General features: G+C 42.0%; 1 protein-coding gene across 1 annotated transcript in view; it reads right to left on the bottom strand.

Annotated features, from left to right (window-relative positions):
• LOC139759971 (transmembrane anterior posterior transformation protein 1) overlaps nt 1–27,007 on the bottom strand; it is a 170,593-nt gene that overhangs the window by 53,504 nt on the left and 90,082 nt on the right. The window contains exon 7 of the mRNA XM_071682695.1: nt 6,167–6,336. Coding sequence (XP_071538796.1) covers nt 6,167–6,336 — 170 coding nt within the window. The remainder of the gene's footprint in view (nt 1–6,166; nt 6,337–27,007) is intronic.

Raw genomic sequence — 27,007 nt, forward strand, 5'->3', positions numbered from 1 at the left:
TTCCTTGCACTACCTCGCAAACGCGGGAGACAGCGACAAAGTATAATAAATAAAAAAAAAAACATACAATTACAGAGGTATAAGTTTGTTGAGTATTCCTGGTAAATTATATGGGAGGGTATTGATTGAGAGGGTGAAGGCATGTACAGAGCATCAGATTGGGGAAGAGCAGTGTGGTTTCAGAAGTGGTAGAGGATGTGTGGATCAGGTGTTTGCTTTGAAGAATGTATGCGAGAAATACTTAGAAAAACAAATGGATTTGTATGTAGCATTTATGGATCTGGAGAAGGCATATGATAGAGTTGATAGAGATGCTCTGTAGAAGGTATTAAGAATATATGGTGTGGGAGGCAAGTTGTTAGAAGCAGTGAAAAGATTTTATTGAGGATGTAAGGTATGTGTACGTGTAGGAAGAGAGGAAAGTGATTGGTTCTCAGTGAATGTAGGTTTGCGGCAGGGGTGTGTGATGTCTCCATGGTTGTTTAATTTGTTTATGGATGGGGTTGTTAGGGAGGTGAATGCAAGAGTTTTGGAAAGAGGGGCAAGTATGCAGTCTGTTGTGGATGAGAGAGCTTGGGAAGTGAGTCAGTTGTTGTTCGCTGATGATACAGCGCTGGTGGCTGATTCATGTGAGAAACTGCAGAAGCTGGTGACTGAGTTTGGTAAAGTGTGTGAAAGAAGAAAGTTAAGAGTAAATGTGAATAAGAGCAAGGTTATTAGGTACAGTAGGGTTGAGGGTCAAGTCAATTGGGAGGTAAGTTTGAATGGAGAAAAGCTGGAGGAAGTGAAGTGTTTTAGATATCTGGGAGTGGATGTGGCAGCGGATGGAACCATGGAAGTGGAAGTGAATCATAGGATGGGGGAGGGGGCGAAAATTCTGGGAGCCTTGAAGAATGTTTGGAAGTCGAGAACATTATCTCGGAAAGCAAAAATGGGTATGTTTGAAGGAATAGTGGTTCCAACAATGTTGTATGGTTGCGAGGCGTGGGCTATGGATAGAGTTGTGCGCAGGAGGGTGAATGTGCTGGAAATGAGATGTTTGAGGACAATATGTGGTGTGAGGTGGTTTGATCGAGTAAGTAATGTAAGGGTGAGAGAGATGTGTGGAAATAAAAAGAGTGTGGTTGAGAGAGCAGAAGAGGGTGTTTTGAAATGGTTTGGTCACATGGAGAGAATGAGTGGGGAAAGATTGACCAAGAGGATATATGAGTCAGAGGTGGAGGGAACGAGGAGAAGTGGGAGACCAAATTGGAGGTGGAAAGATGGAGTGAAAAAGATTTTGAGTGATCGGGGCCTGAACATGCAGGAGGGTGAAAGGCGTGCAAGGAATAGAGTGAATTGGAACGATGTGGTATACCAGGGTCGACGTGCAGTCAATGGATTGAACCAGGGCATGTGAAGCGTCTGGGGTAAACCATGCAAAGCGTGTGGGGCCTGGATGTGGAAAGGGAGCTGTGGTTTCGGTGCATTATTACATGACAGCTAGAGACTGAGTGTGAACGAATGGGGCCTTTGGTGTTTTTCCTAGCACTACCTCACACACATGAGGGGGGAGGGGGTTGTTATTCCATGTGTGGTGAGGTGGCGATGGGAACAAATAAAGGCAGACAGTATGAATTATGTACATGTGTATATATGTATATGTCTGTGTGTGTATATATATGTATACATTGAGATGTATAGGTATGTATATTGTGCGTGTGTGGACATGTATGTATATAAATGTGTATGTGGGCGGGTTGGGCCATTCTTTCGTCTGTTTCCTTGCACTACCTCGCTAACGTGGGAGACAGCGACAAAGCAAAATAATAAAAAAAAAAACATACATATACATACATACACATGTACATAATTCATACTTGCTGCCTATGTTCATTCCCATTGCCACCCCGCCACACATGAAATGACAACCCCCTCCCCCTGCACGCGCACAAGGTAGCCCTAGGAAAAGACAACAAAGGCCACATTCGATCACACTGTCTCTAGCTGTCATGTATAATGCACCAAAACCACAGCTCCCTTTCCACATCCAGGCACCACAAAACTTTCCATGGTTTACCCCAGATGCTTCACATGCCCTGGTTCAATCCACTGACAGCACGTCAACCCCGGTATACCACATCGTTCCAATTCACTCAATTCCTTGCATGCCTTTTACACTCCTGCATCTTCAGGCCCCAATCGCTCAAAATCTTTTTCACTCCATCCTTCCACCTCAAATTTGGTCTCCCACTTCTCCTCTTTCCCTCCACCTTGACACATATATCCTCTTTGTCAATCTTTCCTCACTCATTCTCTCCATGTGACCAAACCATTTCAATACACCTTCTTCTGCTCTCTCAACCACATTCTTTTTATTACCACACATCTCTCTTACCCTTTCATTACTTACTCGATCAAACCACCTCACACCACATATTGTCCTTAAACATCTCATTTCCAGCACATCCACCCTCCTCCACACAACCCTATCTATAGCCCACGCCTCGCAACCATATAACATTGTTGGAGCCACTATTCCTTCAAACATATCCATTTTTGCTTTCCGAGATAATGTTCTTGCCTTCCACATATTTATCAATGCTCCCAGAACTTTTGCCCCCTCCCCCACCCTGTGACTCACTTCCACTTCCATGGTTCCATCCACTGCCAAATCCACTCCCAGATATCTAAAACACTTCACTTCCTCCAGTTTTCCTCCATTCAAACTTACCTCCCAATTGACTTGTCACAACCCTACTGTACCTAATAACCTTGTTCTTATTCACATTTACTCTCAGCTTTCTTCTTTCACACACTTTACCAAACTTAGTCACCAGCTCCTGCAGTTTCCCACCCGAATCAGCCACCAGCGCTGTACCATCAGTGAAAAACAACTGACTCACTTCCCATTATCACTACATATACATATACCTTGGCCTCAGCCAGTTATCCATTTCAACTTGGGTGGATGAACAGCTGGGCTGACTGTGGACTGCTTGCCACAACAAGGATTCGAGCCTGTGAATGCGTCATCTAATTACCAGAAAAATTTTTTTGAGAAAATGTGGCTTGAAGATACAAAACTCCTAAACCACACCATACTAGACATATAGGGATTTGTTTTCATGTGTTAAGTTTTTCCAGTTCCTGTCTTGTTTTCATACATCACATTAAGTGATGATGTATGAAAAAATGCAAACTGATTTTTGTGGAGATAGGATGCCTCAAGAAGGTGAACCCAATATTCATATGAAGGATGTGGGCCTTAAAAAAAAAGAAAAATGTTTGTCTTTGATCTGGCTTGCCCTCTTTTGGAAATGGCATAACCAAAACCACACGAAGCATTCTTTTTCCTTGTCCAAATCTGGTATTATTAAGTGTTCTGAGGGTACTTAGTTTGTTTATGTTTGTGATCTCTGAGTTGATGTTTGTAGTGCTGTTAGTGAATTTCATAACATTCACAGTTACTGATGTGTATATGTTTATCAATTTTCCTTTTCATGGTGTCATTCACAAAACCTTGTCATACTTGGCATTAAAATAAAAAAATTCCATACAACTCACATATTTTTGTTTACACATAATCAGATCAGAAGCAAGAAGAACAGTGTAGTCTTTATAGGCATCAGCAGGAATGTCATTGAACCTGGTGATGAAAGCATGCTTGAGCCAATCCACAAGAACCTCTGTTCCACACACCAAGAGGCAGTCCGGAAGCAGTATCCAAAAGCGTTCTGAGGGACAAAGCATAAGTTTATCAAACCAGCAAGATTTTAGAACCAAAACTATTAAATCAAGCAATGAATATCAAATAGTTCAAATGTATACAGGTCATACCTCTTTAATCCGGCAACCTTGGGACCTGGCCATTATCGGACCACGGAAAATATCGGAAAACAGAAATTGACCCCTAAGTCATACACAGTTGATAATCTAATCTAACAGTGCTCACACAAAGTCTTTACAGAAGTTCCTTTATCTAATCTTTTCAGTAACCCCACCTTTTTAAGCATAGGCAATGATTTATGCTTATGCTTATTAGCAATAGCACCATCTTCTGTACCTCTTGGTTTCTTGGATGACATCCTGAAGAGCTAAAATACAGCTGAATATAAGAAATTAACAGGACTGTTAATTAGCTTGGCTGCAGAGTAAATAGATTTTGGCACCTAAGCACTATTAACAGTGCTGCCCTGATGGTAGATCCACAAACTAATAACTAATGGTGGCAGATTCAAAATGTGCCAAACCACAGTGCTGGATTAGAGAGGTACAACCTGTATCAAGTAAATGAAAAATTCAGAGGCTGGAGGGTAAAGGTAAAAGCAATGTACCAGCCTTTTAAAAACAATTCTCTAAAAAATACAAAAAATGACCATAAAAAAAATCATGTTGCTAACTACCTTTTACCATACTCTAAATGTTTCTTGAAATATTGTGCAAGTTAATCTGAATACTGTATTACTTATATTTTCCACATATAAGAGTTAGCAGACACTAGGGAGTTGTTGAGACAAAACTTGTTTTAAGAGCTAATAGTCATTTGGTCCTTACACAACCTTACCAATGTGGGAAATGTCAAATATGTAAGAAAAAAAGAAGCAAGAAAAAAATATGTGATATGAGGTGGTTTGATAAAGTAAGTAATGAAATGGTAAGAGAGATGAGTGGAAATAAAAAGAGTGTGGTTGAGACAGCAGAAGAGGGTGTTGAAATGGTTTGGGCATTTGGAGAGAAAGAGTGAGGAATGACTGACAATATTCCAATTCACTCTATTCCTTGCATGCCTCTCACCCTGATGTATGTTCAGGCCCCAATTGCTCAAAATCTTTTTTACTCCATCCTTCTAACTCCAATATGGTCTCCCGTTTCTCCTTTTTCCTTCCACCTCTGACACATATACCCTCTTTGTCAATTTTTCCTCACTCTTTCTCTTCATATGTCGAAACCATTTCAACACACCCTCTTCTGCTCCATCACCACACTCTTTTTATTTCCACACATCTCTCTTACCCATTCATTACTTATTTGATCAAACCACCTCACACCACAAACTGTCTTCAGACATTTCATTTCCAACATATTCATCTTCCTCCATACAAACCCTATGTATAGCCCATGCCTCGCAACCATATAACATTGTTGGAACCACTATTCCTTCCAACATACCCATTTTTTGCTCTCCTAAGATAATGTTCTCTCCTTCCACACATTCTTCATTGCTCCCAGAAACTTCGATCCCTCCCCCACCCTGTGACTCACTTCCACTTCGATGGTTCCATCTGCTGCTAATCCACTCCCAGATATCTAAAACACTTCACTTCCTCCAGTTTTCCTCCATTCAAACTTACCTCCCAATTGACTTGTCACAACCCTACTGTACCTAATAACCTTGTTCTTATTCACATTTACTCTCAGCTTTCTTCTTTCACACACTTTACCAGACTTAGTCACCAGCTCCTGCAGTTTCCCACCCGAATCAGCCACCAGCGCTGTACCATCAGTGAAAAACAACTGACTTACTTCCCATTATCACTACATATACATATACCTTGGCCTCAGCCAGTTATCCATTTCAACTTGGGTGGATGAACAGCTGGGCTGACTGTGGACTGCTTGCCACAACAAGGATTCGAGCCTGTGAATGCGTCATCTAATTACCAGAAAAATTTTTTTGAGAAAATGTGGCTTGAAGATACAAAACTCCTAAACCACACCATACTAGACATATAGGGATTTGTTTTCATGTGTTAAGTTTTTCCAGTTCCTGTCTTGTTTTCATACATCACATTAAGTGATGATGTATGAAAAAATGCAAACTGATTTTTGTGGAGATAGGATGCCTCAAGAAGGTGAACCCAATATTCATATGAAGGATGTGGGCCTTAAAAAAAAAGAAAAATGTTTGTCTTTGATCTGGCTTGCCCTCTTTTGGAAATGGCATAACCAAAACCACACGAAGCATTCTTTTTCCTTGTCCAAATCTGGTATTATTAAGTGTTCTGAGGGTACTTAGTTTGTTTATGTTTGTGATCTCTGAGTTGATGTTTGTAGTGCTGTTAGTGAATTTCATAACATTCACAGTTACTGATGTGTATATGTTTATCAATTTTCCTTTTCATGGTGTCATTCACAAAACCTTGTCATACTTGGCATTAAAATAAAAAAATTCCATACAACTCACATATTTTTGTTTACACATAATCAGATCAGAAGCAAGAAGAACAGTGTAGTCTTTATAGGCATCAGCAGGAATGTCATTGAACCTGGTGATGAAAGCATGCTTGAGCCAATCCACAAGAACCTCTGTTCCACACACCAAGAGGCAGTCCGGAAGCAGTATCCAAAAGCGTTCTGAGGGACAAAGCATAAGTTTATCAAACCAGCAAAATTTTAGAACCAAAACTATTAAATCAAGCAATGAATATCAAATAGTTCAAATGTATACAGGTCATACCTCTTTAATCCGGCAACCTTGGGACCTGGCCATTATCGGACCACGGAAAATATCGGAAAACAGAAATTGACCCCTAAGTCATACACAGTTGATAATCTAATCTAACAGTGCTCACACAAAGTCTTTACAGAAGTTCCTTTATCTAATCTTTTCAGTAACCCCACCTTTTTAAGCATAGGCAATGATTTATGCTTATGCTTATTAGCAATAGCACCATCTTCTGTACCTCTTGGTTTCTTGGATGACATCCTGAAGAGCTAAAATACAGCTGAATATAAGAAATTAACAGGACTGTTAATTAGCTTGGCTGCAGAGTAAATAGATTTTGGCACCTAAGCACTATTAACAGTGCTGCCCTGATGGTAGATCCACAAACTAATAACTAATGGTGGCAGATTCAAAATGTGCCAAACCACAGTGCTGGATTAGAGAGGTACAACCTGTATCAAGTAAATGAAAAATTCAGAGGCTGGAGGGTAAAGGTAAGAGCAATGTACCAACCTTTTAAAAACAATTCTCTAAAAAATACAAAAAATGACCATAAAAAAAAATCATGTTGCTAACTACCTTTTACCATACTCTAAATGTTTCTTGAAATATTGTGCAAGTTAATCTGAATACTGTATTACTTATATTTTCCACATATAAGAGTTAGCAGACACTAGGGAGTTGTTGAGACAAAACTTGTTTTAAGAGCTAATAGTCATTTGGTCCTTACACAACCTTACCAATGTGGGAAATGTCAAATATGTAAGAAAAAAAGAAGCAAGAAAAAAAATATGTGATATGAGGTGGTTTGATAAAGTAAGTAATGAAATGGTAAGAGAGATGAGTGGAAATAAAAAGAGTGTGGTTGAGACAGCAGAAGAGGGTGTTGAAATGGTTTGGGCATTTGGAGAGAAAGAGTGAGGAATGACTGACAATATTCCAACTCACTCTATTCCTTGCATGCCTCTCACCCTGATGTATGTTCAGGCCCCAATTGCTCAAAATCTTTTTTACTCCATCCTTCTAACTCCAATATGGTCTCCCGTTTCTCCTTTTTCCTTCCACCTCGGACACATATACCCTCTTTGTCAATTTTTCCTCACTCTTTCTCTTCATATGTCGAAACCATTTCAACACACCCTCTTCTGCTCCATCACCACACTCTTTTTATTTCCACACATCTCTCTTACCCATTCATTACTTATTTGATCAAACCACCTCACACCACAAACTGTCTTCAGACATTTCATTTCCAACATATTCATCTTCCTCCATACAACCCTATGTATAGCCCATGCCTCGCAACCATATAACATTGTTGGAACCACTATTCCTTCCAACATACCCATTTTTGCTCTCTAAGATAATGTTCTCTCCTTCCACACATTCTTCATTGCTCCCAGAAACTTCGATCCCTCCCCCACCCTGTGACTCACTTCCACTTCGATGGTTCCATCTGCTGCTAAGTCCCAGATATCTGAATCACTTCACCTCCAATTTTTTTGCATTCAAACTTACATCCTAATTTACTTGTCTCTCAACCCTACTGAGCCAAATAACCTTGCTCTTATTCACATTTGCTCTCAACTTTCTCCTTTCACACACTTTTCCAAACTCAGTCAGCAACTTCTGCAGTTTCTCACCTGAATCAGCCACCAGAGCTGTATCATTGGCAAACAACAAATACTCACTTCCCAGGCCCTCTCAACCCCAACAGACTGCACTCACCCCTCTTCAAAACTCTTGCAATCACCTCCCTAACCATTCCTTTCATTAACAAATTAAACAACCAAGGGGATGTCACATACCCCTGCCACAGACCGACCTTCATAGAGAACCAATCACTCTCCTCTCTTCCTACTCGTACACAAGTCTTACATCCATGGTAAAAACTTTTCATTGCTTCTAGCAGCTTACCTCCCACACCATACACTCTTAACACCTTCCACAAAGCATTTCTATAAACCCAAGTATTTCTAAGTATTTCTCACACACAGTCTTCAAATCAAACACCTGATCCATACCTGATCAATACCCTCCCATATAATTTCCCAGGAATACTCAACAAACTTATTCTGTAGTTTGAACACACACCTTTATCCCCTTTGCCTTTGTACAGTGGCACTGTGCATGCATTCCATCAATCATCAGGCAATTCACCATAATCCTAATCCTACATACACTAAATATCCTTACCAACCAATCAACAACACAGTCACTCCTTTTCTAATAAATTCCACTGCAATATCATCCAAACCTGCTGCCTTCCTGGATTTCATCATTTGCAAAGCCTTCACAACCTCTTCTCTCTTAACCAAAGCATTCCCCCTGACCCTCTCACTTTGTACACCACTCCGACCAAAACACCCTACATCTGTCACTCTATCATCAAACACATTCAACAAACCTTCAAAATACTCATTCCATCTCCTTACTTCATCACTAACTGTTATTACTTCCCCCCTTGTCTTCTTCACTGATGTTCCTATATGTTCCCATATCTTACACATGTTATCTACTTCCTTCCAAAACATCTTTTTATTCTCCTTAAAGATTAATGGTACTCTCTCACCCCAGCTTTAATTTACCCTCTTATTCAACCCTTGCACCTTCCTCTTGATCTCCTGTTGCTATCATTCATACATCTCCCACTCATTTGCACTCCTTCCTTGTAAGCATTCTCCATAACTTTTCTTTTTCACTAACAACTTTATTTCTTTATCCCACCACTCTCTATGCTTTCTAGTCTGCCCACCTCCCACCTTTCTCATGCCACGTGCATCTTTTGCACGTCATCACTACTTCCCTAAATACATCCTATTCCCAACCTACACCCCTCATGTCATTTGCTCTCACCTTTTGCCAATCTACACTCAATCCCTCCTGGTACTTCCTCACACAAGTCTCCTTTCCAAGCTCACTTACTTTACCACTTTCTTCTACCTAACATTCTCTCTTCTTTTTTGAAAACCTCCACAAAATAGTGATCAAACATTCCTCAGCTGCCCCTCTCGAGCAAATTAACATCCAAAAGTCTCTTTCTTACACACCTATCAATTATTGCTTAATCCAATAATGCCCTTTGACCATCTCTCCTATTCGCATATGTATATGTATGTATGTGTGGTTGAGAGAGCAGAAGAGGGTGTTTTGAAATGGTTTGGTCACATGGAGAGAATGGGTGGGGAAAGATTGACCAAGAGGATATATGTGTCAGAGGTGGAGGGAACGAGGAGAGTGGGAGACCAAATTGGAGGTGGAAAGATGGAGTGAAAAAGATTTTGAGTGATCGGGGCCTGAACATGCAGGAGGGTGAAAGGCGTGCAAGGAATAGAGTGAATTGGAACGATGTGGTATACCGGGGTCGATGTGCTGTCAATGGATTGAACCAGGGCATGTGAAGCGTCTGGGGTAAACCATGCAAAGTGTGTGGGGCCTGGATGTAGAAAGGGAGCTGTGGTTTCGGTGCATTATTACATGACAGCTAGAGACTGAGTGTGAACGAATGGGGCCTTTGGTGTTTTGCCTGAGGATTGGCGGAAAGAATGCCAACACTAATCTGTGAGTTTCTGTCCTTTCCTAGCGCTACCTCGCACACATGAGGGGGGAGGGGGTTGTTATTCCATGTGTGGTGAGGTGGCGATGGGAACAAATAAAGGCAGACAGTATGAATTATGTACATGTGTATATATGTATATGTCTGTGTGTGTATATATATGTGTACATTGAGATGTATAGGTATGTATATTGTGCGTGTGTGGACATGTATGTATATACATTTGTATGTGGGCAGGTTGGGCCATTCTTTCATCTGTTTCCTTGCGCTACCTCGCTAACGCGGGAGACAGCGATAAAGCAAAATAATAATAATACTAATAATCTCTCTTTTTAAACCAGGTATTCCCAATCCTTTTTCAGCACACAAATCAACAAGCTCTTCATCATTTCCATTTGTAACAATGAACACTTTATGTACACCAATTATACCCTCAACTCCTGTGAGTGGGAGAGATGGTCAGAGGGCGTTACTGGATTATGTGCTAAATGATAGGCATGTAAAAGAGACACTTTTGGATGTTAATGTGCTGAGAGGGGCAGCTGGAGGGATGTCTGATCACTATCTTGTGGAGATGAAGGTGAAGATTTGTAGAGATTTTCAGGAAAGAAAAGAGAAGGTTGGGGTGAAGAGAACGGTGAGAGTAAGTGAGGTTGGAAAGGAGACTTGTGTGAGGAAGTACCACGAGAGATTGAGTGTGATTGAGTGCAGGATGGCAAAAGGGGAGAGCAAATGACGTGAGGGGAGTGGGGGAGGAATGGAATGTATTTAGGGAAGCAGTGATGGCTTGCACAAAAGATGCTTGTGGCATGAGAAAGGTGGGAAGGTGGGCAGATTAGAAAAGGTAGTGAGTGGTGGGATAAAGAAGTAAGATTGTTAGTGAAAGAGAAGAGAGAGGTGTTTGGATGAGTTTTGCAGGGAAGTAGTGCCAATGACTGGGGATGTATAAAAGAATGCAGCAGGAGGTCAAGAGAAAGGTGCATGAGGTGAAAAAGAGGGGTGAATGAGAGTTGGGGTGAGAGAGTATCATTAAATTTTAGGGAGAATAAAAAGATGTTTTGCAAGGAGGTAAATAGAATGCGTAAGACAAGAGGACAAATGGGAACATTGGTGAAGGGGGCAAACAGGAAGGTAATACAAGTAGTGGTGAAGTGAGAAGGAGATGGAGTGAGTATTTTGAAAGTTTGTTGAATGTGTTTGATGATAGAGTGGCAAATATAGGGGGTTTTGGTCTGGATGGTGTGCGAAGCTGGAGAGAATGGTTTGGTTAAGAGAGAGGAGGTAGTGAAAGCTTTGCAGAAGATGAAAGCTGGCGAGGTGGTGGGTTTGGATGGTACTGCAGTGAAATTTATAAAAAAGGGGGTGACTATGTTGATGATTAGTTTGGTAAGGATATTCAATGTATGTATGGTTCATGATGAAGTGCCTGAGGATTGGCAAAATGCACCCAGAGTGCCATTGTACAAAGGCAAAGGGGATAAAGGTGAATGTTCAAATTACAGGGGTATAAGCATTCCTGAGAAATTACATGGGAAGGTATTGATTGAGGGTAAAGGCATGTGCAAAGCATCAGATTGGGGAAGAGCAGTGTGGTTTCAGAAGTGGTAGAGGATGTGTGGATCAGGTGTTTGCTTTGAAGAATGTTTTTTTTCATATTCATTATACTTTGTCGCTGTCTCCTGTGTTAGCGAGGTAGCACAAAGAAATAAATGAAAGAATGGCTCAACCCACCCACATACACACGTATATACATAAATGCCAACACACGCACATTTACATACTTATACATTTCAATGTATACATAGATATACATACACAGACATACATATATACCATTCATTTATCCATTTATTTTGCTTTGTCGCTGTCTCCCACGTTAGCGAGGTAGAGCAAGGAAACAGACAAAAGAATGGTCCAACCCACCCACATACACATGTATATACATACCTGTCCACACACGCAAATATACATACCTATACATCTCAACGTATACATATATATATATATATATATATATACACACACAGACATATAACTGTCATGTAATAATGCACCGAAACCACAGCTCCCTTTCCACATCCAGGCCCTACAGAACTTTCCATGGTTTACCCCAGACGCTTCACATGCCCTGATTCAATCCACTGACAGCATATCGACCCTGGTATACCACATCGTTCCAATGCACTCTATACCTTGCACGCCTTTCACCCTCCTGCATGTTCAGGCCCCGATCACTCAAAATCTTTTTCACTCCATCTTTCCACCTCCAATTTGGTCTCCCACTTCTCCTCATTCCCTCCACCTCTGATACATATATCCTCTTGGTCAATCTTTCTTCACTCATTCTCTCCATGTGACCAAACCATTTCAAAACACCCTCTTCAGCTCTCTCAACCACACTCTTTTTATTACCACACATCTCTCTTACCCTATTATTACTTACTTGATAAAACCAACTCACACCACATACTGTCCTCAAACATCTCATTTCCAGCACATCCACCCTCCTGCGCACAACTCTATCTATAGCCCATGCCTTGCAACCATATAACATTGTTGGAACCACTATTCCTTCAAACATAGCCATTTTTGCTTTCCGAGATAATGTTCTTGACTTCCACACATTCTTCAATGATCCCAGAACTTTCGCCCCCTCCCCCACCCTATGATTCACTTCTGCTTCCATGGTTCCATCCGCTGCCAAATCCACTCCCAGATATCTAAAACACTTTACTTCCTCCAGTTTTTCTCCATTCAAACTTACCTCCCAACTGATTTGTCCCTCAACCCTACTGTACCTAATAACCTTGCTCTTAATCACATTTACTCTCAGCTTTCTTCTTTCACACAATTAACCAAACTCAGTCACCAGCTTCTGCAGTTTGTCACACGAATCAGCCACCAGCTCTGTATCATCAGCAAACAACAACTGACTCACTTCCCAAGCTCTCTCATTCACAACAGACTGCATACTTGCCCCTCTTTCCAAAACTCTTGCATTCACCTCCCTAACAACCCCATCCATAAACAAATTAAACAACCATGGAGACATCACACACCCCTGCCGCAAAACAATATTCACTGAGAACCAATCACTTTCCTCTCTTCCTACACGTACACATGCCTTACATCCTCGATAAAAACTTTTCACTGCTTCTAACAACTTGCCCCCCACCCCATATATTCTTAATACCTTCCACAGAGCATCTCTATCAACTCTATCATATGCCTTCTCCAGATCCATAATTGTTACATACAAATCCATTTGCTTTTCTAAGTATTTCTCACATACATTCTTCTTAGCAAACACCTGATACACATATACACATGTACTTATTCATACCTGCTGCTTTCATCAATTCCCATCGCCACCCCAGCACATAGGAAATAGCATCCCCCTCTCCAGAGGGGTAGCACCAGGGAAAGACACACTCAATCTCTAGCAGTCATGTGTAATGCACTGAAACCACAACTCCCTTTCCACATCCAGGCCCCAAAGACCTTTACAGGGTTTACCCCAGATGCTTCACATGCCCTGGTTCAATCCATTGACAGCACGTCAACCCCAGTATACCACATCCATCCTTCCACCTCCAATTTGGAATCCCACTTCTCCTTGTTCCCTCCACCTCTGACACATATCCTCTTTGTCAATCTTTCCTCACTCATTCTTTCTATGTGACCAAACCATTTCAACACACCCTCTTCTGTTCTCTCAACTACACTCTTTTTATTACCACAAATTTCTCTTACCCTTTCATTACTCACTGGATCAAACCACCTCACACCAAATACTGTCCTCCAACATTTCATTTCCAACACATCCACCCCAATCTGCACAACCCTGTCTATAGCCCATGACTCGCAACCATATAACATTGATGGAACCACTATTCCTTCAAACATACCCATTTCTGTGCTCAGAGGTAGCGTTCTCACCTTCCACACATTCTTCAACGTTCCCAGAATCTTCGCCCCCTCCCCAACCCTGTGACTCACATCTGCTTCCATGGCTCCATCCGCTGCTAATTCCACTCCCAGATATCTAAAACACTTCACTTCCTCCAGTTTTTCTCCATTTAAACTTACCTCTCAAATGACTTGTCCCTCAACCCTACTGAACCTAATAACCTTGCTCTAATTCACAATTACTCTCAGCTTTCTTCTTTCACACACTTTACCAAACTCAGTCACCAACTTCTACAGTCTCTCACCCGAATCAGCCAACAGTGCTGTTTCATCAGCGAACAACAACTGACTCACTTCCCAAGCCCTCTCATTCACAACAGACTGCATACTTGCCCCTCTCTCCCTCCCTAACAACCCCATCCATAAACAAATTAAACAACCATGGAGACATCTCAAACCCCTGCCACAAACTGACATTCACTGGAATCCAATCACTTTCCTATCTTCCTACTCGTACACATGCCTTACATCTTTGATAAAAACTTTTTATTGTATGTGACCAAACCATTTCAACACACCCTCTTCTGCTCTCTCAAACACACTCTTCTTATTATCTCACATCTCTCCTACCCTTTCATTACTTACTCAATCAAATCATCTCTCACCACATATTTTCCTCAAACATTTCATTTCCAACACATGCACCCTTCTACACACAACCCTATTTGCAGCCCATGCCTCGTAACCATATGACATTGCTGGAAACACTATTCCTTCAAACATACCCATTTTTGCTCTCTGAGATAACATTCTCCCAGAACCTTTGCCCCCTCCCTACCCTGTGACTCATTTGGGAATGTCTTGGGAGTAAAGTCAGTTGTTCATGAGAGGACCAGAAAAAGCAGGAGTTGTGGGAATACGTGATAGAGTGTAAGGAAGTAAGCTCTAGACTGATATGGTTAAACTGAAAGTGGATGGAGAGAAATGGGTGATTATTGGTGCATATGCACCTGGTCATGAGAAGAAAGATCATGAGAGGCAAGTGTTACGAGAGCAGCTGAGTGTGTTACCAGCTTTGATGCACGAGACTGGGTTATAGTGATGTGTGATTTGAATGCAAAGGTGAGTAATGTGACAGTTGAGGGTATAATTGGTGTACATGGGGTGTTCAGTGTTGTAAATGGAATGGTGAAGAGCTTGTGGATCTGTATGCTAAAAAAGGACTGGTGACTGGGAACACCTGGTTTAAGAGAGATATACATAAGTACAAGTATGTAAGTAAGAGAGATGGTCAAAGAGCTTTATTTGATTACGTGTTAATTGATAGGTGTGTAAAAGAGAGACTTTTGGATGTTAATGTTCTGAGAGGGGCAGCTGGGGGGATGTCTGATCACTATCTTGTGGCAGCGAAGGTGAAGATTTGTAGATATTCTCAGAAAAGTAGAGAGAATGTTGGGGTAAAGAGAGTGGTGAGAGTAAGTGAGCTTGGAAAAGAGACTTGTGTGAGGAAGTACCAGGTGAGATAGAGTGCTGAATGGCAAGAGGTGAAAGCAAATGACGTAAGGGGAGTGGGGGAGGAATGTATTTAGGGAAGCAGTGATGGCTTGTGCAAAAAATGCATGTGGCATGAGAAAGGTGGGAGGTGGGTAGATTAGAAAGGGTAGTGAGTGGTGGGATAATCAGGTAAGATTGTTAGTGAAAGAGAAGAGAGGGGCATTTGCACAATTTTTGCACGGAAGTAGTGTAAATGACTGGCAGATGTACAAAAGAAAGAGGCAGGAGGTCGCAGACGTATAAAAGAAAGAGGCAGGAGGTCAAGAGAAAGGTGCAAAAGGTGAAAAAGAGGGCAAATGAGAGTTGGGCGAAAGACTATCATTAAATTTTAGGGAGAATAAGACATTTTGGGAGGTAAATAAATTGTGTAAGACAAGAGGACAAATGGGAACATCGGCGAAGAGGGCAAATGAGGAGGTAATAACAAGCAATGATGAAGTGAGAAGGAGATGGAGTGAGTATTTTGAAGGTTTGTTGAACGTGTTTGATAATAGAGTGGCAGACATAGGTTGCTTTGGTCAGGGTGGTGTGCGAAGTGACAGGGTCAGGGAGAATGGTTTGTTAAACAGAGAAGAGGTAGTGAAAGCTTTGTGGAAGATGAAGGCCAGGAAGGCGGTGGCTTTGGATGGTACTGCAGTGGAGTTTATTAAGAAAGGGGGATGATTGTTTTGTTGATTGGTTAATAAGGATATTCAATGTATGTATGGATCATGGTGAAAAGCCTGAGGATTGGCAGAATGCATGCATAGTGCCATTGTGCAAAGACAAAGAAGATAAAAGAGAGTGTTCAAATTGCAGAGGCATAAGTTTGTTGAGTATTCCTGGGAAATTATAGGGGAGGGTATTGATTGAGAGGGTAAAGGCATGTACAGAGCATCAGATTGGGGAAGAGCAGTGTGGTTTCAGAAGTGGTAGAGGATGTGTGGATCAGGTTTTTGCTTTGAAGAATGTATGTCAAAAATACTAAGAAAAACAGATGGATGTGTATGTACCATTTATGGATCTGGAAAAGGCATATGACAGGGTTGATAGAGATGCATTGTGGTAGATATTAAGAATATATGGTGTGGGAGGTAAGTCGCTAGAAGCAGTGAAAACTTTTGACCAAGGATGTAAGGAATGTATACGAGTAGGAAGGGAGGAAAGTGACTGATTCCTGGTGAATGTCAGTTTGCAGTAGGGGTGTGTAATGTCTCTGGTTGTTAAATTTGTTTATGGATGAGGTGGTTAGGGAGGTGAATGCAAGAGTTTTTTGAGAGAGGGGCAAGTATGCAGTCTGTTGTGGATGAGAGGGCTTGGGAAGTAAGTCAGTTTTAGTTTGCTGGTGTCTGATTCGGTGAGAAACTGCAGAAGTGGGTGGATGAGTTTGGTAAAGTGTGAAAGAAGAAAGTTGAGAGTAAAGGTGAATAAGAGCAAGGTTATTAGGTTCAGCAGGGTTGAGGGACAAGTTAATTGCAAGGTAAGTTTGAATGGACTGGAGTCGACATGCTGTCAATGGATTGAACCAGGGCATGTGAAGCGCCTGGGGTAAACCATGGAAAGTTCTGTGGAGCCTGGATGTGGAAAGGGAGCTGTGGTTTCGGTGCATTATTACATGACAGCTAGAGACTGAGTGTGAACAAATGGGGCCTTTGTTGTCTTCCTTGCACTACCTTGCACACATGAGGGGGGAGGGGGTTATTATTTCATGTGTAGCAAGGGTGGTGATGGGAATGAATAAAGGCAGACAGTATGAATTATGTACATGTGTATATGTATATGTCTGTGTGTGTATATGTATGTATACGTTAAGATGTATAAGTAAGTATTTTTGCGTGTGGGCATGTATGCATATACATGTGTATGTGGGTGGGTTGGGCCATTCTTTCGTCTGCTTCCTTGCGCTACCTCGCTAATGCGGGAGACAGCGACAAAGCAAAATAAAATAAATATAAATAAAGTTTGAATGGAGAAAAAATGGAGGAAGTGAAGTGTTTTAGATACCTGGGAGTGGACTTTGCTGCAGATGGAACCATGGAAGTGGAAGTGAGTCATGGGGTGGGGGAAGGGGCGAAGGTTCTGGGAGCACTAAAGAATATGTGGAAGGCAAGAACATTATCTAAAAGAGCAAAAATGGGTAGGTTTGAAGGAACAGTAGTTCCAACAATGTTATATGGTTGCAAGGCATGGGCTATAGAAAGGGTTGTGTGGAGGAAGGTGGATGTGTTGGAAATAAAATGTTTGAAGACAATATGTGGTGTGGGGTGGTTTGACTGAGTAAGTAATGAAAGGGTTAGAGAGATGTGAGGTAATACAAAGAGAGGTTGAGAGAGCAGAAGAGGGTGTGTTGAAACGGTTTGGTCACATGGAAAGAATGAGTGAGGAAAGATTGACAAAGAGAATATATAAGTCAGAGATAGAGGGAAGGAGAAGTGGAAAATCAAATTGGAGGTGGAAGGATGAGTGAAAAAGATTTTGAGTGTTCGGGGCCTGGACATACAGGGGGGTGAAAGGCATGCAAGGTATAGAGTGAATTGGAATGATGTGGTATACCGGGGTCGATGTGCTGTCAACGGATTGAAGCAGGGCATGTGAAGCATCTGGGATAAACCATGGAAAGATCTGTGAGGCCTGGATGTAGAAAGGGTGCTGTGGTTTTGGTGCATTACACGTGGCAGCTAGAGACAGTGTGAATGAATGTGGCCTTTTTTTTTATCTTCTCCTAGCACTACCTTGTGGGTTGGGGGGGGGTGCCTTTTCATGTGTGGAAGGGTGGTGATGGGAATGGATAAAGGCAGCAAGTACGAATATGTACATGTGTATAAATGTATATGTATGTGTATGTTTTTAATTTATTTCTATTATACTTTGTCGCTGTCTCCTGCGTTAGCGAGGCAGCGCAAGGAAACAGACAAAAGAATGGCCCAACCCACCTACATACACATGTATATACATACATGTCCACACAAGCACACATACATACCTATAAATTTCAACATATACATATATCCCTGGGGATAGGGGATTAAGAATACTTCCCACGCATTCCTTACGTGTCGTAGAAGGCGACTAGAGGGGACGGGAGCGGGGGGCCAGAAACCCTTTCCTCCTTGTATTTTAACTTTCTAAAAGGGGAAACAGAAGGAGGAGTCACGTGAGGAGTGCTCATCCTCCTCGAAGGCTCAGATTGGGGTGTCTAAATGTGTGTGGATGCAACCAAGATGAGAAAAAAGGAGAGATAGGTAGTGTGTTTGAGGAAAGGAACCTGGATGTTTTGGCTCTGAGTGAAACGAAGTTAAAGGGTAAAGGGGAAGAGTGGTTTGGGAATGTCTTGGGAGTAAAGTCAGGGGTTAGTGAGAGGACAAGAGCAAGGGAAGGAGTAGCACTACTCCTGAATCAGGAGCTGTGGGAGAATGTGATAGAGTGTAAGAAAGTAAATTCTAGATTGATATGGGTAAAACTGAAAGTTGATGGAGAGAGATGGGTGATTATTGGTGCATATGCACCTGGGCATGAGAAGAAAGATCATGAGGCAAGTGTTTTGGGAGCAGCTGAATGAGTGTGTTAGTGGTTTTGATGCACAAGACTGGGTTATAGTGATGGGTGATTTGAATGCAAAGGTGAGTAATGTGGCAGTTGAGGGAATAATTGGTATACATGGAGTGTTCAGTGTTGTAAATGGAAATGGTGAAGAGCTTGTAGATTTATGTGCTGAAAAAGGACTGGTGATTGGGAATACCTGGTTTAAAAAGAGAGATACACATAAGTATAAGTATGTAATTAGGAGAGATGGCCAGAGAGCGCTATTGGATTACGTGTTAATGGATAGACGCACGAAAGAGAGACTTTTGGATGTTAATGTGCTGACAGGTGCAACTGGAGGGATGTCTGATCATTATCTTGTGGAAGCGAAGGTGAAGATTTGTGGGGGTTTTCAGAAAAGAAGAGAGAATGTTGGGGTGAAGAGAGTGGTGAGAGTAAGTGAGCTTGGGAAGGAGACTTGTGTGAGGAAGTACCAGGAGAGACTGAGTACAGAATGGAAAAAGGTGAGAACAAAGGAGGTAAGGGGAGTGGGGGAGGAAAAGGATGTATTTAGGGAAGCAGTGATGGCTTGCGCAAAAGAAGCTTGTGGCATGAGAAGCGTGGGAGGTGGGTTGATTAGAAAAGGTAGTGAGTGGTGGGATGAAGAAGTAAGATTATTAGTGAAAGAGAAGAGAGAGGCATTTGAACGATTTTTGCAGGGAAAAAATGCAAATGAGTGGGAGAGGTATAAAAGAAAGAGGCAGGAGGTCAAGAGAAAGGTGCAAGAGGTGAAAAAGAGGGCAAATGAGAGTTGGGGTGAGAGAGTATCATTAAATTTCAGGGAGAATAAAAAGATGTTTTGGAAGGAGGTAAATAAAGTGCGTAAGACAAGGGAGCAAATGGGAACTTCATTGAAGGGCGCTAATGGGGAGGTGATAACAAGTAGTGGTGATGTGAGAAGGAGATGGAGTGAGTGTTTTGAAGGTTTGTTGAATGTGTTTGATGATAGAGTGGCAGATGTGGGGTGTCTTGGTCGAGGTGGTGTGCAAAGTGAGAGGGTTAGGGAAAATGATTTGGTAAATAGAGAAGAGGTAGTAAAAGCTTTACGGAAGATGAAAGCTGGCAAAGCAGCAGGTTTGGATGGTACTGCAGTGGAATTTATTAAAAAAGGGGGTGACTGTATTGTTGACTGGATGGTAAGGTTATTTAATGTATGTATGATTCATGGTGAGGTGCCTGAGAATTGGCGGAATGCTTGCATAGTGCCATCGTACAAAGGCAAAGGGGATAAGAGTGAGTGCTCAAATTACAGAGGTATAAGTTTGTTGAGTATTCCTGGTAAATTATATGGGAGGGTATTGATTGAGAGGGTGAAGGCATGTACAGAGCATCAGATTGGGGAAGAGCAGTGTGGTTTCAGAAGTGGTAGAGGATGTGTGGATCAGGTGTTTGCTTTGAAGAATGTATGCGAGAAATACTTAGAAAAACAAATGGATTTGTATGTAGCATTTATGGATCTGGAGAAGGCATATGATAGAGTTGATAGAGATGCTCTGTGGAAGGTATTAAGAATATATGGTGTGGGAGGCAAGTTGTTAGAAGCAGTGAAAAGTTGTTATCGAGGATGTAAGGCATTGTACGTGTAGGAAGAGAGGAAAGTGATTGGTTCTCAGTGAATGTAGGTTTGCGGCAGGGGTGTGTGATGTCTCCATGGTTCTTTAATTTGTTTATGGATGGGGTTGTTAGGGAGGTGAATGCAAGAGTTTTGGAAAGAGGGGCAAGTATGCAGTCTGTTGTGGATGAGAGAGCTTGGGAAGTGAGTCAGTTGTTGTTCGCTGATGATACAGCGCTGGTGGCTGATTCATGTGAAAAACTGCAGAAGCTGGTGACGGAGTTTGGTAAAGTGTGTGAAAGAAGAAAGTTAAGAGTAAATGTGAATAAGAGCAAGGTTATTAGGTACAGTAGGGTTGAGGGTCAAGTCAATTGGGAGGTAAGTTTGAATAAGTTTGAATGGAGAAAAGCTGGAGGAAGTGAAGTGTTTTAGATATCTGGGAGTGGATTTGGCAGCGGATGGAACCATGGAAGCAGAAGTGAATCAGAATCATAGGGTGGGGGAGGGGGCGAAAATTCTGGGAGCCTTGAAGAATGTGTGGAAGTCGAGAACATTATCTCGAAAAGCAAAAATGGGTATGTTTGAAGGAATAGTGGTTCCAACAATGTTGTATGGTTGCGAGGCATGGGCTATGGATAGAGTTGAGCGCAGGAGGGTGGATGTGCTGGAAATGAGATGTTTGAGGACAATATGTGGTGTGAGGTGGTTTGATCGAGTAAGTAATGTAAGAGTGAGAGAGATGTGTGGAAATAAAAAGAGTGTGGTTGAGAGAGCAGAAGAGGGTGTTTTGAAATGGTTTGGTCACATGGAGAGAATGAGTGGGGAAAGATTGACCAAGAGGATATATGTGTCAGAGGTGGAGGGAACGAGGAGAAGTGGGAGACCAAATTGGAGGTGGAAAGATGGAGTGAAAAAGATTTTGAGTGATCGGGGCCTGAACATGCAGGAGGGTGAAAGGTGTGCAAGGAATAGAGTGAATTGGAATGATGTGGTATACCGGGGTCGACGTGCTGTCAATGGATTGAACCAGGGCATGTGAAGCGTCTGGGGTAAACCATGCAAAGTGTTTGGGGCCTGGATGTGGAAAGGCAGCTGTTGTTTCGGTGCATTATTACATGACAGCTAGAGACTGAGTGTGAACGAATGGGGCCTTTGGTGTTTTTCCTAGCGCTACCTCGCACACATGAGGGGGGAAGGGGTTGTTATTCCATGTGTGGCGAGGTGGTGATGGGAACAAATAAAGGCAGACAGTATGAATTATGTACATGTGTATATATGTATATGTCTGTGTGTGTATATATATGTGTACATTGAGATGTATAGGTATGTATATTGTGCGTGTGTGGACGGGTTGGGCCATTCTTTCGTCTGTTTCCTTGCGCTACCTCGCTAACGCAGGAGACAGCGACAAAGCAAAATAAAATAAAATATAACATATATATATACACACACAGACATATACATATATACACAGGTACATAATTCATACTTGCTGCCTTTATTCATTCCCGTCTCCACCCCGCCACACATGAAATGACAACCCCCTCCCTCTGCATGTGCACGAGGCAGCACTAGGAAAAGACAACAAAGGCCACATTCGTTCACACTCAGTCTCAAGCTCTCATGAATAAAGCACCAAAACCACAGCTCCCTTTCCACATCCAGGCCCCACAAAACTTTCCATGGTTTACCCCAGATGCTTCACATGCCCTGGTTCAATCCATTGACAGCATGTCGACCCTGGTATACCGCATTGTTCCAATTCACTCTATTCCTTGAACGCCTTTCACCCTCTTGCATGTTTAGGCCCCGATCGCTCAAAATCTTTTTCACTCTATCCTTCTATCTCAAGTTTGGTATCCCACTTCTCCTCGTTCCCTCCACCTCTGACTCATATATATCCTCTGTGTCAATCTTCCTCACTCATTCTCTCCATGTGACCAAACCATTTCAAAACACCCATGCCTCGCAACCATATAACATTGTTGGAACCACTATTCCTTCAAACATATCCATTTTTGCTTTCCGAGATAACGTTCTCGCCTTCCTCACAGTTTTCAATGCTCCCAGAGCTTTTGCCCCCTCTCCCACCCTGTGACGCACTTCCGCTTCCATGGTTCCATGCGCTGCCAAATCCACTCCCAGATATCTAAAACACTTCACTTCCTCCAGTTTTTCTCCATTCAAACTTACCTCCCAACTGACTTGTCCCTCAACCCTACTGTACCTAATAACCTTGCTCTTATTCACATTTACTCTCAGCTTTCTCCTTTCACACACTTTACCAAACTCAGTCACCAGCTTCTGCAGTTTCTTACCCAAATCAGCCACCAGCCCTGTATCATCAGCGAACAACAACTGACTCACTACTCAAGCCTTCTCATCCACAACAGACTTCATACTTGCCCCTCTCTCCAGACTCTTCCATTCACCTCCCTAACAATCCCAGCTGTGTATGTATATGTATGTATACAGTGAAATGTATAGGTATGTATATGTGTGAGTGTGGGCGTTTATGTATATTCATGTGTATGTGGGTGGGTTGGGCCATTCTTTTTTTGATTTCCTTGATTCACCTTGCTAACGCGGGAGACTGCGATTAAGTATAATAAATACATAAAATAATGTATATACATTTTTATATTCATTCTACTTAATTGCTGTTTCCTGTGTCAGCAAGGTAAAGCCAGGAAACAGATGAAGAATGGCCCATCCATTCACATACTCATTATTTTTTTTCATAATATTTTGTCGCTGTCTCCTGTGTCAGTGAGGTAGCGCAAGGAAATAGATGAAAGAATGGCCCAACCCACCCACATACACATGTATATACATACACATCCACACACACACATAGACAAACCTATACATCTCAATGTATACATATACATACAAACACAGACATATACACATGTACATAATTCATACTGTCTGCCCTCATTCATTCCTGTCGCCACCCCTCTACACATGAAATAACAACCCCCTCCCCCCGCATGTGTCCAAGGTAGTGCTAGGAAAAGACAACAAGGGACACATTCATTCACACTCAGTCTCTAGCTGTCATGTATAATGGACTGAAACCACAGGTCCCTTTCCACATCCAGGCCCCACAGAACTTTCCATGGTTTACCCCAGATGCTTCATATGCCCTGGTTCAATCCATTGACAGCACGTCAACCCCGGTATATCACATCGCTCCAATTCACTCTATTCCTTACACCCTTTTCACCCTCCTGCATATTCAGGCCCCGATCACTCACAATCTTTTTTACTCCATCTTTCCACCTTCAATTTGGTCTCCCACTTCTCCTTGTTCCCTCCACCTCTGACACATACATCCTCTTTGTCAATCTTTCCTCACTCATTCTCTCCATGTGACCAAACCATTTCAAAACACCCTCTTCTGCTCTCTCAACCAAACTCTTTTTATTACCACACATCTCTCTTACCCTTTCATTACTTACTCGATCAAACCACCTCACACCACATATTGTCCTCAAATATCTTACTTCCAGCACATCCACCCTCCTCTGCACAACTCTATCTATAGCCCATGCCTCACAACCATATCACAACCATATATCATTGTCGGAACTACTATTCCTTCAAACATACCCATTTTTGCTTTTCAAGATAACATTCTCGACTTCCACACATTTGTCAATGCTCCCAGAAGTTTTGCCTCCTCCCCCACCATATGATTCACTTCCGCTTCCATGGTTCCATCTGCTGCCAAATCCACTCCCACATATCTGAAACACTTCACTTCCTCCAGTTTTTCTCCATTCAAACTTACCTCCCAGTTGACTTGTCCCTCAACCCTACTGTACCTAATAACCTTTCTCATATTCACATTTACTCTCAGCTTTCTTTTTTTACACACTCCACCAAACTCAGTCACCAGCTTCTGCAGTTTCTCACATGATCAGCCACCAGCGCTGTATCATCAGCGAACAACAACCAATTCACTTCCCAAGCTCTCCCACTTACAACAGATTGCATACTTGCCCCTGTTTCCAAAACTCTTGCATTCACCTCCCTAACAACCCAATCCATAAACAAATTAAACAACAATGGAGACATTATGCACCCTGCTGCAAACCAACATTCACTGAGAACCAATCACTTTCCTTTCTTCCTACACGTACACATGCCTTACATCCTCGATAAAAAGTTTTCACGGCTTCTAACAACTTGCCTCCCACGCCATATATTCTTAAAACCTTCCACAGGGCATCTCTATCAACTCTATCATATGCCTTCTCCAGATCCATAAATGTTACATACAAATCCATTTGCTTTTCTAAGTATTTCTCACAAGCATTCTTCAAAGCAAACACCTGATCCACACATCCTCTTCCACTTTTGAAACCACACTGCTCTTCCCCAATCTCATGCTTTGTACATGCCTTCACCCTCTCAATGAATACCCTTACATATAATTTCCCAGGAATACTCAACAAACATATACCTCTGTAATTTGAGCACTCACTTTTATCCCCTTTGCCTTTGTACAATGGCACTATGCACGCATTCCGCCAATCCTCAGGCACCTCACCATGAGTCATACATACATTTAATAACCTCAGCAACCAGTCAACTATACAGTCACCCCCTTTTTAATAAATTCCACAGCAATACCATCCAAACCTGCTGTCTTGCCACCTTTCATCTTCTGCAAAGCTTTTGCTACCTCTTCTCTGTTTACCAAATCATTCTCCCTAACCCTCTCACTTTGCACACCACCTCGACCAAAACACCCTATATCTGCCACTCTATCATCAAATACGTTCAACAAACCTTCAAAATACTCACTCCATCTCCTTCTCACATCACCACTACTTGTTATCACCTCCCCATTAGCCCCCTTCACTGAAGTTCCCATTTGTTCACTTGTCTTATGCACTTTATTTACCTCCTTCCAAAACATCTTTTTATTCTCCCTAAAATTTAATGATACTCTCTCACCTCAACTCTTATTTGCCCTCTTTTTCACCTCTTGCACCTTTCTCTTGACCTCCAGCCTCTTTCTTTTATACATCTCCAAGTCATTTGCATTATTTTCCTTAAAAATCGTCCAAATGCCTCTCTCTTCTCTTTCACTAATAATCTTACTTCTTCATCCCACCACTCACAAACCTTTCTAATCTGCCCACCTCCCACGCTTCTCATGCCACAAGCATCTTTTGCACAAGCCATCACTGCTTCACTAAATACATCCCATTCCTCCCCCACTCCTCATACATCCTTTGTTCTCACCTTTTCCCATTCTGTACTCAGTCTCTCCTGGTACTTCCTCACACAAGTCTCCTTCCCAAGCTCACTTACTCTCTTCACCCCAACATTCTCTCTTCTTTTCTGAAAACCTCTACAAATCTTCACCTTTGCCTCCACAAGATAATGATCAGACATCTCTCCAGTTGCACCTCTCAGCACATTAACAGCCAAAAGTCTCTCTCGCCTGCCTATCAATTAACACGTAATCCAATAACGCTCTTTGGCCATCTCTCCTACTTACATACATATAATTATGTATATCTCTCTTTTTAAACCAGGTATTCCCAATCACCAGTCCTTTTTCAGCACATAAATCTACAAGCTCTTCACCATTTCCATTTACATCACTGAACACCCCATGTACACCAATCATTCCCTCAACTGCCACATTACTCACCTTTGCATTCAAATCACCCATCACTATCACCCGGTCTCGTGCATCAAAAGTACCAACACACTCACTTAGCTGCTCCCAAAACACTTGCCTCTCATGATCTTTCTTCTTATGCCCAGGTGCATATGCACCAATAATCACTCATTTCTCTCCATCATATACTCATATATATATATATATATATATATATATATATACATAAACGCCCATGCATGCACATATTTTAACTTTCTAAAATGGGAAACAGAAGAAGGAGTCACGTGGGGAGTGCTCAACCTTCTCGAAGGCTCAGATTGGGGTGTCTAAATGTGTGTGGATGCAACCAAGATGAGAAAAAAGGAGAGATAGGTAGTGTGTTTGAGGACAGGAACCTGGATGTTTTGGCTCTGAGTGAAACGAAGTTCAAGGGTAAAGGGGAAGAGTGGTTTGGGAATGTCTTGGGAGTAAAGTCAGGGGTTAGTGAGAGGACAAGAGCAAGGGAAGGAGTAGCAGTACTCCTGAAACAGGAGTTGTGGGAGTATGTGATAGAATGTAAGAAAGTAAATTCTCGATTAATATGGGTAAAACTGAAAGTTGATGGAGAGAGATGGGTGATTATTGGTGCATATGCACCTGGGCATGAGAAGAAAGATCATGAGAGGCAAGTGTTTTGGGAGCAGCTGAATGAGTGTGTTAGTGGTATTGATGCACAAGACCGGGTTATAGTGATGGGTGATTTAAATGCAAAGGTGAGTAATGTGGAAGTTGAGGGAATAATTGGTGTACATAGGGTGTTCA

This window comes from Panulirus ornatus, chromosome 3, assembly GCF_036320965.1.
Source record: "Panulirus ornatus isolate Po-2019 chromosome 3, ASM3632096v1, whole genome shotgun sequence".
Taxonomy (NCBI): domain Eukaryota; kingdom Metazoa; phylum Arthropoda; class Malacostraca; order Decapoda; family Palinuridae; genus Panulirus; species Panulirus ornatus.